Source organism: Nannospalax galili, unplaced genomic scaffold (genome assembly GCF_000622305.1).
Source record: "Nannospalax galili isolate Female #2095 unplaced genomic scaffold, S.galili_v1.0 scaffold1119, whole genome shotgun sequence".
Classification (NCBI taxonomy): Eukaryota; Metazoa; Chordata; class Mammalia; order Rodentia; family Spalacidae; genus Nannospalax; species Nannospalax galili.
The window spans coordinates 364,547-377,628 of record NW_008343597.1 but is presented as its reverse complement, the minus strand read 5'-3'; the positions used below and the strand labels follow the sequence as shown (position 1 = coordinate 377,628).

Genomic DNA, 13,082 nt, shown 5'->3' with positions numbered 1-13,082 from the left:
CACGGGCTACTCTGTCCTTTGCACCCTAGGAGTTGTAGTCCCTTCCCCGCTCGGACCCAACGGCAACCTTAGTACGTGGACTCTGTTACTTAGCGGAACTTATTAGCATCGCCCCCGAGGTTCAGCCGGGCTGCACGAGGCTAGCTGCGAAGCAAAAGAATCTTTGGTCAACTGCCACCGTAGTCAAGGCAGCAGGAAGTGAGTACCCCATGCCGGAAGTTGCTTGAAACCTCCTCATTCCTCCTCCCCCACCAAGTCAGCCTCTTATTCCACATTGTTTTTTGCCCGGGCGGGAGAAGCAAGATAGCGGGGTAAGGAATGCATATTCAGAGATCACAATCCCTTCCTAGTTCTCCCTGGGAAGGAAGTATCCGGGTAATTCCCCAATAGGATGGCTCCAGCAAGACTATAGGGACCACACCGTGACCCATCTTTACAATTTAAGTGAAAGGAGGGATGGGCCCTGTCCTGGCGCCATCAGCATATTAAGGCTCATAGATCTCTACTTATTTCCTAACCTTACAGCCCTCAAACTTTTGGCTAACTCCAGCCCCGCACCATGCCTCATATTGACAACGATGTGAAACTGGACTTCAAGGATGTCCTGTTAAGGCCCAAACGCAGCACCCTTAAGTCTCGAAGTGAGGTGAGCCAGCTGCCTTCCTTGCTCTTTTTAGTCCCCAAATCCTGGTGGGCCAGGACCAAGAAAGTTGCCTGGTTCCAATGTGATACGTATTTTCAGTCTAGATGATTGAAACGCCTAACTTCCTGTTAACGTTTACAGGTGGATCTCACAAGATCCTTTTCATTTCGGAACTCAAAGCAGACGTACAGTGGCGTCCCCATCATTGCTGCCAATATGGATACCGTGGGTACCTTTGAGATGGCTAAGGTTCTTTGTAAGGTGAGACTAAATCCATGCGCCTTACCTAAAAGTGCCCTGTTGTCCCAAATGGCTGCAGAGGCATTGCATCCCAGCTCCCATTCTCAGTTCTCTGGCAATTGGCACTTCAAAATGCTTAGTTTACTATTTTCTCCATTGCTAAGGTCCTGTTATCTGATCAGTTCAAAGATCCATTTGAATTTGTAGGACTCAAAATTGTTCCCTCCCATTTTCTAATGTGTAAACAAAAATTTCTTCCCCCTACTAAGTTCAGATACCTTACCAAATTTTTGCAGCATCCAAGCCAACCCTCCCAATCATGCATCTCTTCAGTCGCACAGTTTTCAACAGTTGGTATTCACTGTTTTGTCCAGAAACTAAATAGTTCTGAGTATTCAGAATTTCTAACTGGAATATTAGAGAGAAGCAGGTTATTTTCTCTTATGCCTATTATTGGTTTAATCTTCCTCTTGTTTAAGTCCTAGGTTCCTGGGAGTTTCTGGGATGTACCCCACATGGAAGGTTTTTCTTAAATGCAGGTTGTTCACTTTGAAAATGGAAAGACACTGCTCCTATCACTAGTATTACCTGCCTCTATGCTTATAGCTGAGAAGGTAGTTTTCTAGGCACTTTACCAACACATGAGCTTTGCTGATTAATCCATGTAGCCCTAGTTGGAGGACTTTACTGCTATCCATGGCTGTTAACCCTAAGGACTTCCCTTCCCTGTCTCTGGCTTTGTTGTGTAGAAAGTTTGTTGTACTTTCTTTGAGGTTGATAATTATGCACTCTGATGACTTTATTCCTGTTGCCATTTACTAACTGTTCAGGAATCTGCTGTTGCTCATTGCCTATCCTGACAGGTGGATTTTGGGAATGGCAAATCTGCTAATACATGCTGTAAGACATAAACCTGTTGGGGACTGAATTTTAGTATCATGGATAAGTGCTACAGAGATCAGATTTTAGAAAGAGCCAAGTCTCAGTAATGATAAAAGGGTTGGATACAAGCAAGCAAACTGTTTTTCTTAGGCTTGATATTTATGTGTTCTTTATGCCATATTATGTCAACATATCTCTAAGACCCTGGTGACCTCCTAGAGCAATTTTTACTTATCAGCATGTGGACAGCTGAGTATTACTGAGAAAGCAGAATATCAGCTTTTAAGCAAAGAACTTCCTGTTGCTGTCTAATACATGACTTCCTTGGGTTTCTATGCACTTTCAAGATCTGTGCTGTCTCAATCAACTGTTGACTTTTGTCCATTTGCCTGTTTGTACTTTCAAAGCACAAACACCAGCATTTATAATGGCTTTTGAATGCCTTAAAGTATTGGGATATCATTTTCAATTTGGTGAGGTAGAGGTTATGAGCCTCCTGAGTTTATGTAATATGAAAATATCCTTACTACAATAGAAACAGAGAAAGGATGGGATAGTATTTCGTTGGCCCTACTTGAACTTTTGTGTGCATCTAGACTCATGGAAGTACTGCTAGCAAATGAGCCAGAAGATAAAAACATAGGTTAGTTCAGTACTAGATGACCTTAGTGCAAGGTGTAGACAAACACTAGCTCCATCCCACCTCTTTGTGGTTCTTCCATGTCTACTTGTCCTATTGTACCAAGAGCATGTCCTTGTCACTTTCTAGGTCAAAAGTAATGTATGTGCTAGCAGGTTAAATCCAACCCAGATCACAGTACTTTGGCAGGAATATCTGATTAGCAGCAGCTTGGGTAAAAGCTATACTGGGGTTTTTAGGGAGAATAGTGGTTGGACCAGCTCAATCATAAACTTCTCTCTCAGGATAGTAGTATAAAGATCTCTATCCAGAAAGAGACCCTAATAAGGTTTTCTCGCTTTTTTAAAATGCTATTTTATGTGTATGAGTGTATTGACTACATGTATGTGAGTGCACCCGTGTTGTGCAATACCAAGGAGGTCAGAGAGGGCTTCGGATTCCCCTGGAACTGGAGTTAAGGATGGTTTGTAGCCGCCATGTGGGTGCTGGGAATCAAACCCCGGTCCTCTGCAAGACCAGTCAGTGCTCTTAACTGCCGAGCCACCTCTCCAGCCCTGGTTTTCTTGCTTTTTGATGGTTCTTTCTTCTCCCCAGTTCTCCCTTTTCACTGCTGTCCACAAGCACTACAGCCTCCATCAGTGGCAAGAGTTTGCTGGCCAGAATCCTGACTGTCTTGAGGTAACACTGGGCCTGCCCTACTCCCTTATCAGTTTTCCAGGAATCCTTTTTTGGCTTCTTGACCTTTAACCCCCATTGGCTGCTTACCAGATCATCTCTGATACAATGCCACAGGATGGTCTAATGCTATTTTTCCCACAGTACCTGGCTGCCAGCTCAGGCACAGGCTCTTCTGACTTTGAGCAGCTGGAACAGATCCTGGAAGCTGTTCCCCAAGTGAAATATATATGCCTGGATGTGGCAAATGGCTACTCTGAACATTTTGTTGAATTTGTAAAGGATGTACGGAAGCACTTCCCCCAACACACCATCATGGTATGTTCCTACTGTCCTGCAATCAGTACATCTGTCTCCTCCTACCCTATCCTGACACTCTTCTTTTGTTGTATCAGTTCACTTGTCCTCTGGTCTATTATGTTTTTTCTAATATACACATTATTGTTCAGTTTAAAGCTTTAAATGTATATTAACCAGTGTAGTATCTTTGAACGTTGATTCACAATCCGTATGAATCAAGTGTTTCTGACTTCATTCACAAAACAAACATTTATGCATTGCACATACCTGCGGTACATATGTCTGCCTACCGAAATGGGACATGTACTACAACATAAAAGCATATAAAAGCTAGGCATGGTGGCACATACCTGTAATCCCAGGATTTGGCAGGTACAGGCATAAAGATCAGGAGTTCAAGGCCAGCCCTGATTATGTTAGGCTGTATTTCAAAACAATAACAAAGTATCACATGAAACAATGGTTTTTTTTTGGGGGGGGGGAGACAGGGTAGGGTCTCCCTGCAGTCCCAGCTGTGCTGGAACTCACTATGTAGACCAGGCTGGCCTTGAACTCACAGAGATCCGCCTGCCTCTGCCTCCCGAGTGCTGGGATTAAAGGTGTGCACCACCACGCCCGGCACAATGTGTTATCTTTTTAAGAAGCTTAGAAGCTAATGAAAAGGCCTCATTTTCTTCACAGCATTGATGGGATTGAAAGGGGTGTCTGTATTGTCCAAATATAGTTGTGGATGGGTATTTTAACCTACATCGCCATGTCTCTCCCTGTTCTCTGAAGGCAGAGAGTTCCAGTACTGGGGGTTTCAGTCACTTGCTGCATGGTGCAACAGCTTCTTAGTTCTCTTGCGCCATCATGTCTTCCCTGTTGCTCACACAGTAAACTCTATTCACCCTAGTTCAATAACTATGCTGGCCAGTCCCCTCTACTTCCACACTAGGTGTTGGGGGACAGTGGGTGGAAAGCAGGTCCTTTGAAGTAGAGGGTCCAGCAGGAGTCCTGGGTACTGCTTCTTTGTAATAGAATAGGAAGGTCATACTCTAAGCATGCTGTATGTGAGAGCACAAAGGCACCTCTCCGTCTCTTACCATAAGGATATTTTGGTTGCTGTCTCAGGCAGGGAATGTGGTAACAGGAGAGATGGTAGAAGAACTAATCCTCTCGGGGGCTGACATCATCAAAGTGGGAATTGGTCCAGGTAAGCTGGTTTCTTAGGGCTTCTGACTGCCAAGGGGTGGCAACATCCAAGAACACTTCACTCTAACGTTTGTCATGCTTTCCCCAGGCTCTGTTTGTACAACCCGGAAAAAAACTGGAGTAGGGTATCCACAGCTCAGTGCAGTGATGGAGTGTGCAGACGCTGCTCATGGCCTCAGAGGCCATATCATTTCAGTAAGGCCCAAGGGCTCGGTGGGGATTGACGTTGGCCAACAGCTGTTTCCTGCAGTGTGGGGGCTCTGGTCAAGTTCTGGTCAAGGACTGAGTGCTTATCCACTTTGAGGTGGGCTGCTGAGAAGTCTTGAGAAATTCGTGCTCTCACAGTACTCCTTACTTTGTAGGATGGAGGCTGCAGCTGTCCTGGGGATGTGGCAAAGGCTTTTGGTAAGGAGACTGGGACAGCATGGAAGGAGGATCCTGTAGAAGAAGCTAAATCACCTCTGGGGGTCAAGGATCAGGCTAGCTCAGGAAGCCATTGAGATGATTTCATAATATGAACTTACCTGAGGCAAGCCAGCAAGGGAATTCCTGAGATGAATTTTGACTCTCCAAGGGTGAGAGAGAGAGACACTTATCCTGTCTCCTAGACTGTTGGACAGTGTAGATTCCTGAGCCCCACACCAGATCTACAAAATCATCCTGAGGAATGGACCTGCAAATCTGCATGTTCGTTTCCCATGTGATCCTTAAGATAGGAGATTGTGTTCTTGGGACTCAGTTGGGAGCAGCAGAATGACTCACCACAAGGTGGGCAAAGCAGTAAAAAGAAAAGCAGAAGCCAGGCAGGGAACCTTCAGAGGTCTCAAAAATACTGGGTTTGTGGGTCAGCTACACAGAACCAGGAAGACGCTGAAGTAGTTACTAGACGTGAGACTGTGACACAGTTGTTTTTGAGGGTGGCTAATGGCACCTTGACCAGATACATCTTTTCTACCGCTTTGATTCTGACAGGAGCAGGAGCAGACTTTGTGATGCTGGGTGGCATGCTGGCTGGGCATAGTGAATCAGGTGGTGAACTCATCGAGAGGGATGGCAAAAAGTACAAGCTTTTCTATGGAATGAGTTCTGAAATGGCCATGAAGAAGTACGCAGGAGGTGTGGCTGAATACAGGTATACGTGGGGGTCTAATACCTGAGTGTTTTTGGAGATGGTGTTGCAGCTGTTGGGAAATGTAGGACACCATTCTTAGGAGAAAAATGGTAATGGGGCTATAAACACTAAAGACAGAAAGAGTCATTGGGCTTAAGGAATCCAGAACAAGGAGGTAATACAGTTTTTCTGATTCCAAGGGCCTCAGAAGGAAAGACAGTAGAAGTTCCCTTTAAAGGGGATGTGGAACATACTATTCGTGACATCTTAGGAGGGATCCGATCTACATGTACCTACGTGGGAGCAGCTAAACTGAAGGAGCTAAGTCGGAGAACTACCTTCATCCGAGTCACCCAGCAAGTGAATCCAATATTCAGCGATTCCCACTAGACCTGAGCAGCTTTCCCAAGGCAGCAGGACTCGGACCACAGGACCTCCTAAGGTTTCTCACCCATCTCAGCTACTATGGCTGTGTATTACTTCATTCACTTCCTAGCATCTTACCCCTGAGGGCTCCTGCAGCAACTCTGATTGTCTGTCTATGCAAACAAAATGCCAAGGACACTCAACTAGGGAACAAGGAAGAAAACGGTCTGAGAAAACGAAGTAAGATCAACAGATGGGAATCTGGGGACAGCATCCCAAAGATTAAAAAATGTTGACTGACACAGAAATGATAGGCTTTGTCTGAAGGAGGAAGACTTTTTGGAATCATATTAATCAGCTTCATTAAACAAGATCAAATACCTAAAAACCTTAGAAGTACTTAAATATTTGAAGTACCTCAATAAAGATAAAACTATTGATGGTAAAAGAGATGCTGGGCTTTCTGTTCAGAATAGCACCTGGATGCTGCCCCTGGGCAGAAGTGGGATTAGCACTGACCAGTGGAATCGAGGACAGTAAGGATTATTCTCATGAAGCATCTACATTCTAGTGCTATCAGCCCTAGATAACTAGCATGAAAGTTATCTGTATTGTGGCATTAGGGGCAGTGTCAGAATAGCCTAAGGACAGTTTCTCTTCCAGGCTCTCAACTATATCCCTCCTAGGTACTTCTGAGCAACCCTTTACAGAGGAAGGAAAAAGGAAAAAGGTATTTATCCAGCTCTAGAGAGGCTGGTTATGTTTCTGAGGAATGACCTACGCAGACCTATGAAGTCTTCATTCCCTTTCCTCCCATCAGACAGTGTATTCATAACAAATCCAAGGTTTAATTTTCAACCATTTCAAAGCTTTTAGTAATATACCCGGGCAACTAAAGTCTGGGCTTCCACTTCATTTCCACTTAACTATTTGCAGAGCTGTGGAGGCAGATGGACAGAGGGCAATCCAGTGCTGTCACAGGGCTCTAGAGCTGTTTATGCAGTCATAGGAGGGAATGGGCAGGATACTGGGGATGTAGTCACAGAACGTGGGGATCAGGGTGTCAAACTTTGTCTTCTGATAGTTTTCCAGAGACACTTTCTAGAGAAGGAGCACAGTTCCTTGCATTGGAAACCCCTAACACGGACTTTGTCTTTTTCTGCCCATTATTTTTCTCAGCTTTCTGCTTCCTACTCACCGTTCCTTCCCTCTGGTTATCTTCCTCCTCCTCAGAGTCCAAAACCAAGTCTCCTATGGTAATGACGGAGCTACACTGAGATGGAGACTGCGCTGCAGGAAGGAGACCACAATTAAAATCATTCTTCCAGGCAAACACAGGCCATGAAATGCCCCCAAGAAAAGAACTTGTGTGATTCAATCTTGATTCAGCCACTTACCTGGTTTCTTGGCTCTAGGAGGCGATAACGATAGTCTTAGAGGATCCGTGCAGTTCCTGACATGGAAGCAAAGGATAGGTAGGATGAAGGAAGTAGGCAAAGCACGTGACCCTAAGCAAGGAGAAACTACTCTTCCACTTACTCCTTTTGCTTGGAGGCAGGTAGGTCAGCTGAGTTCTCCTCTAACACTCTTTTCCCCAGGATTTGAGACGGGCTCTCACACTTCCCAGTCGCTACTGCTTTTGTGACCACAGAACCTGCTGTGTGTATTCCACACTCGTCCCTGCTTTCAGGTTTAGATACGGCCTCGGCTGATGAGCTCCAATTCCTAAAGGGAAACAGCATGACCATAGGCCGCCCTTTATGGCCTTCCTTTGCAGATGTCCATCGGGACTGGATTCTACGCCGTCCCAGAGGGGCCAGATTGAAGTGTTGGCCAGCTAAAGGTTCTGGATACTTCCCTGAGGCTGGTCCACAAAGACCAGGTATAGCTTTCCGCAGTGGACTGTGGGCTGCCGGCTGTGGTTGTTGATGAGTCTGTTCCATGGGGTCTGTCAGGTTCACTGGGTCAGAAACAGAGTTCTCTGAAAAAGGAGGTTCATACAGAAAATTGGGAACAGGTTAACTCAGGTTTGTGTCTCAGCCTACAGAATTTCCAGTGGGCTGACTCAAAAGGTTTGGTTAACACTATCTCCCAAATTCCCAGTTATCCCAGATGGTCCTCTTACCTGGAAGTGGCCATGGCCACCCCATGTCCACACCATACTGGTGCAAAGCAAGAGAATTGGTGATAGAAACTCCAGGCTGCATCCAACTTAGAACATCCTGAAGCTGTGGGCCAAGTGACAGGTATGAAGACCACAGTCTGACTACAACCACCCCACATTCAGCCCTTAAGTGTTTGTGCCAACAACCTGTTGTGGTCGTACTGTAGGCAGTGCTTTTTCTAGCTGACATAAGTATTCAAAAAACAACTTTTCCATGGCAGCCAGAAAGGGTTCCCCGTACTCCTGTTCAAGTTCCTGTATGTGGGAAAGAGAAGGTCAGAGTATTCGAGAAAATAGGAATCACGTAACAGCCTCCAAACCAACCAGTCTCACCTGGAGACTCGAGGCCAAATCCAGAGAGGCCTCTGACAGTTGCTTCACATACCGGCAAAAAGTTTCCCTTGCCTCCAGGATCTTCACGTCTCGTTTTCTCTGTTGAGGATACGGAAGATGGTGAAGTTGGGGGTACATGGAGGCACCCGAATACGGGGGCAACTTCCTTGCATCATGCCTAATGCATTTGACTTGGACGGGGATTACGCACCGCTGCAGACTCTGGAAAGTGGCGATTCAGTGCATTCAGGACCTGGGCCCAGGGTTGGCCCTCCAGGATCATCTCCACCACCACCTGTACAGTACTGGGCTCAGAATTCCCAGCCTTTTCCAAGCGCCCCGCCTCATTTCCCGCATCCCGGCCCTCCCGGATACCTTGGCCTTGAGGCCCATACACAGGCGCTCGTGGTGTCGGTAGCTAACCAGGCCGGGGGCGGCGGCGCGCAGGGACCACAGGAACTCCAGCACGCGCGGGAACTGCTCCACGCAGCGCCGGCGAACCACCTGCCAGCTGGCGGCTGCAGCGAAGCGCAGAGAGGCGGGACCGGTCCCCCGGGGTGGGGTCATAGCGAGGTGGTTCCTTCTGCCTCCCGCAGGCTTCCCGACCCTCCGACGAGCCGGGCTTTCGGGGCAGTTCGCGCGGCGGACGTCCGGTCCGGGCGGTCGCGGTGTACTCAGCCTTCTCGAAGCCGCGGAATTCTGGGTCTCGTCCCAACGGGATGGAGTCTGCCGGGACCTGCGGGCCTCCGCTCTAAAAATCCTCTGTACTTCACTTCCGGTCACGTGCCCGGCTTCCCTTGCCCCGGGAGAGGGCGACAGGAGGCTGCAGAACTGGCTCAGTAGTTAAGGGCCCTGTTGAGAGGACCCGGGTTCGAGTTCCGACACCCACATGGCGGCTCACAACTGCCATAACTCCAGTTCCCGGGGATCCGACGCCTTCCCTGTCCTCCGCGGGGACTGCAGGGCACGGGCGCACTCACCACATACACCTGAAACCGAAAACAGAACAAATACAAAAACACTGCACTGCAGACAATACAATCTAAGAGAAGAGAACGGAAGGGCGGGGAAGCTACCTGACATCGCGGGGAGCGGCGGCTGCCCGGCGTCCCTTGCGCGCGGCCGGGGCTTTGATTGGCTGCTCGCGCCGCGGGCCCCGCCGTCAACTTCTGCCAGTCCTGGCGGAGCGCGGGAGTCCGTGAAGCTGGGGGCCCGCACCGGGTCCTTCCCTGAAGGCGTCGGTCCGCACCGGGTCCTGCCGTAAAGGCGTCGGTCCGCACCGGGTCCTTCCCTGAAGGCGTCGGTCCGCACTGGGTCTTTCCGTGAAGGGGTCCGTCCACTCTGTTGTCCTTCCGTGAAGGGTTCAGTCCACACCGGTCCGCGCTTCACCCGACGGGTCCACTCCGTAAATCCCGCAGCCTTTCCTGAGCCGCTGCTTCTCAGGAATCCAGCTGTTCTTCCACGAACCAGAAGAGGGCGCTCGCCTTTAAGAAACAAAATACAGGGCTGGGGTGTAGACCCGTGGTAGAGTGCTTGCTACTGCCCCTCAGCTCCCGGTGCCTAAATAAGTAAAAAGCAGAGTTTGAAAAAGAGGTGTCAGCCTGGGATATTCTGAACGGTAGGATCACAGAAATTTTTGTGCATTTCGGGGTCACATCGTTTCCTGTGTCACGTAGTTGGAACTGTTTAAAGTTTCTTTTGCCAGGTTTCAATTGAACACTACCCAAACTATGCCCCTTAGTGAATTAACGGTTCTATTTTGTCATTCCTCAGGTTGTCTCTTATTACCATCCCCAAGGACAGAACCGGGCACACTGTGTACACTAGTTTGTTGATTGAATTAGTTACCTGCCTGGTCCTCCTTACAAGCACTTAATAAAACTCGTCTAGTCTTTGGACCATTTTTTCCATTCCTAGACTAATGGCCTCACAATTTGTCTCCACCTCCCTACCCTACCCCAGTCTTCTGAACTTATCCAGTCATTAATTGTCTGAGAAACACCTAGTCTCAAGGTACTACAAATTGAATATGTAAAGTTGTAGTTAACTTTTTCTTTTTTTTCTTTTTTTTTTTTTTTTTGGTTTTTTTTGAGACAGGGTCTCCCTGTAGCCCCAGCTAGCTGGCCTGGAACTCACTTTGTAAACCAGGTTGCCCTTGAACTCACAGAGATCCACCTTCTGCCTCCTGAGTGCTGGGATTAAAGGTATGTGCCACCACACCTGGCTTTAGATCTAAATTTTTGCCTGTATCATTTTAATTCTTTCTAAAGAGTTTTCTCATAGGTTTGGTGGTGTGCACCTAGAAATCCCAGCATGAAGGAGACTGAAGCAGGAGGATTGCCAGGAGTTCAAAGGCCAACTTGTGCTTCATAACAAGACCCTGTTTCCATTGCTGCCCTACCCCCACATGTCTCTAACTCTCTAACATGTCTTGCAAGCTCACTTGATTGTCCAGTCTATTGATGAGGCTTTGTTTCTCTAACAGTATGTTTCCTGTCAGTTTTTTCTTAGAATTTCCATTTCTCTGTTCACATTACCCACCTGTTCGTATATGCTATCCACTTTTCCTATTTGAGTCCAGAGCGTATTGGTTATAGTTTCAAAGTTTTTGGTCTGATACTTCCATTACGTCTGCCTTTCTGAGTCTGCTGCTGGTAGGTGCTCTGCCTCTTCAGGCGTGTGTGCAAGTGTGCGTGTATTTATTTTTCTTATAGTGTGCCAAGTAATTTTTTTGTAGAGTGTGTCAGATGTGTGGCTAAAAAGAACTGAGGAAACCAGTCTTTAGTGTGAGGTTTTGTGTTTATCTGGCTAGAGATTAGGCTGTTTACTGTTTACTGTACATGTACATGTTAGGAACTAAAATTCCTCTAGTTCTTTTATTACTGGCACCTCTATTGTCTTTGACGTTCTCTAGAGACTCTTTTTTTGTTGCTGTTTTCTTTATGGTTTGTTGTTTTGTTTTTTTTGTTTTAGTTTATTTATATTTTATGTGTATGAGCGTTTTTTACCTGCACGTAAGTACACTTGTATATGCAATGTCCGAGAAGACCAGAAGAGGGCAGGCATCAGGTCCCCCTGAGACTGGAGTTACAGCCGGTTGTTGGCCTCCATGTGGGTACTGGGAACCAAACCCAGGTCCTCTGCAAGATCAGCCAGTTCTCTCAACCACTGAGTCATCTCTCCAGACCGTTTGTTTTTTTTTTTTGTTTGTTTGTTTTTGGTCTTTTTGAGACAGGGTCTCTTTGTAGCCCCAGCTGTCCTGGAACTCACTATGTAGACCAGGCTGGCCTTGAACTCACAAAGATCCGCCTGCCTCTGCCTCTCCAGTACTGGGATTAAAGGCGTGCACAGCCACGCCCGGCTTGTTTTTTTGAGACAGTCTCCTATAGCTGTGAAGGAAAGTCCTCAGGGAAAAAAAAAAATCTTCAAATTCAACCTTGTGTGAAGCTAATTAACTGATTAGAACTTCAGTGGTTGAGAGTTTGGAATGTAAGAAATATTAGAACTTCAATGATGGTAAGGAGTTTGGAATGTTGTAGGTCCAGAGATAAATTACAATTTATCTTGGGCTCTCTTTAGTCCCTGAATAGCCAATCCTTGCCCACCTCTGTGTCAGACCTAATATCTGGTAACTAATAGATGAAAACCTTTTGGGATGTATTAACAAAATCCTAACTTCCAACAGCCAAAAGGCTGAGTGTCATCAGATAGCATCAGAGGCCTAGAGCTGAACTGCCTACTTAATGTTTCTACCAATGTATTTGAAAAGTGCCTTGACTTTTTTACTTTCTTTGTTATGTTGCTATAAAGATTTCTTGAGGGGCTGGAGAGATGGTTTGGCAGTTAAGAGCACTTGCTATTCTTCCAGAAGACTCAGGTTTGATTCCCAGCATCCACATGGTGGCTAACAACTGTCCCGTTCCAGGGGATCCCATACCCTCTTCTGGCCTCTGTAGGCTTTGTACCACATGGGTGCACTTACACATGCAGGCAATACACTCGTATACATAAAATAAAAGCAACAATAATAATTAAAAAAAAAACTTCTTGAAACTGCTTCCACATTGGAACATGGAACTTAGGGAAACTTAAATTTGTGGTCCCAGACCATGGTCACTCATATTTTTGACTTCAGAATAAACAGTCTCTTACCCCTTTGAGGTCAGAGTTGTGTTTTTACATTGCCATAGTCCAGGCTGGCTGGAACTGACTGTGTATCAAAGATGACCTTAAACTTCTCATCCTCCTGTCTCAGTCCCCCTAATGCTGAGATTACTGTTGTACACCACTACATCTGACTTCTAGAAACTTCTTAAGGTCTTCAGAAGTACAGTTCTTTTTCTTGTGTTCCTATTATACAAGAGTGCTCTCTTGCTTGCTCGGTCTCTTCTTTAAAATTATTTATATATTATTGCCGGGCGTGGTGGCGCACACCTTTAGTCGCAGCACTGGGAGGCAGAGGCAGGTGGATCTCTGTGAGTTCAAGGCCAGCCTGGTCTACATAGTGAGTTCCAGGACAGCTGGGGCTACAGGG

The 13,082-nt window shown here is 46.7% G+C and overlaps 2 protein-coding genes across 5 annotated transcripts; one reads left to right on the top strand and one right to left on the bottom strand.

Annotated features, from left to right (window-relative positions):
• Window positions 1-42: 42 nt before the first annotated feature.
• Window positions 43-6,499, top strand: Gmpr2 (guanosine monophosphate reductase 2). Of its 3 annotated transcripts, none has more exons than XM_008839807.3 (10): window positions 43-198; window positions 526-646; window positions 785-904; window positions 3,000-3,083; window positions 3,225-3,398; window positions 4,494-4,575; window positions 4,663-4,769; window positions 4,937-4,979; window positions 5,547-5,706; window positions 5,886-6,491. In XM_008839807.3, the coding sequence occupies exons 2-10, from the start codon at window positions 560-562 to the stop codon at window positions 6,073-6,075; spliced, it is 1,047 nt and encodes a 348-aa protein (XP_008838029.1). In that variant the 5' UTR covers window positions 43-198; window positions 526-559; the 3' UTR covers window positions 6,076-6,491. The 3 variants fall into 3 exon arrangements, with proteins under 3 accessions (XP_008838029.1, XP_008838030.1, XP_029422682.1); XM_008839808.2 differs by having other exon boundaries at window positions 174-311; XM_029566822.1 differs by lacking the exons at window positions 43-198; window positions 526-646; window positions 785-904 and adding an exon at window positions 1,110-1,497 and having other exon boundaries at window positions 5,886-6,499.
• Tinf2 (TERF1 interacting nuclear factor 2) lies at window positions 4,818-10,087 on the bottom strand. 2 transcript variants are annotated; one of them, XM_008839813.3, is made up of 10 exons: window positions 9,625-10,084; window positions 8,924-9,537; window positions 8,760-8,843; window positions 8,549-8,647; window positions 8,363-8,470; window positions 8,177-8,279; window positions 7,591-8,032; window positions 7,449-7,504; window positions 7,250-7,341; window positions 4,818-4,955 (listed from the first exon to the last, which is right to left on the bottom strand). In XM_008839813.3, exons 2-10 carry the CDS (start codon window positions 9,113-9,115, stop codon window positions 4,926-4,928), a joined length of 1,206 nt encoding a protein of 401 aa, XP_008838035.1. In that variant the 5' UTR covers window positions 9,116-9,537; window positions 9,625-10,084; the 3' UTR covers window positions 4,818-4,925. The 2 variants fall into 2 exon arrangements, with proteins under 2 accessions (XP_008838035.1, XP_008838034.1); XM_008839812.3 differs by lacking the exon at window positions 4,818-4,955 and adding an exon at window positions 6,639-7,152 and having other exon boundaries at window positions 9,625-10,087.
• Window positions 10,088-13,082: the final 2,995 nt, after the last annotated feature.

What these genes read in the sequence shown, in the direction of transcription:
- Gmpr2 (XM_008839807.3), top strand. Translation starts at nt 560, where the DNA reads ATGCCTCATATTGACAACGATGTGAAACTGGACTTCAAGGATGTCCTG. An exon ending in CAAAGTGGGAATTGGTCCAG is followed by an intron (nt 4,576 to 4,662) that starts GTAAGCTGGTTT and finishes TGCTTTCCCCAG; the next exon opens with GCTCTGTTTGTACAACCCGG. An exon ending in GGATGTGGCAAAGGCTTTTG is followed by an intron (nt 4,980 to 5,546) that starts GTAAGGAGACTG and finishes TGATTCTGACAG; the next exon opens with GAGCAGGAGCAGACTTTGTG.
- Tinf2 (XM_008839812.3), bottom strand. Translation starts at nt 9,115, where the DNA reads ATGACCCCACCCCGGGGGACCGGTCCCGCCTCTCTGCGCTTCGCTGCA. An exon ending in ACTTTCCAGAGTCTGCAGCG is followed by an intron (nt 8,648 to 8,759) that starts GTGCGTAATCCC and finishes TATCCTCAACAG; the next exon opens with AGAAAACGAGACGTGAAGAT. An exon ending in CCTGCCTCCAAGCAAAAGGA is followed by an intron (nt 7,505 to 7,590) that starts GTAAGTGGAAGA and finishes CTTCCATGTCAG; the next exon opens with GAACTGCACGGATCCTCTAA.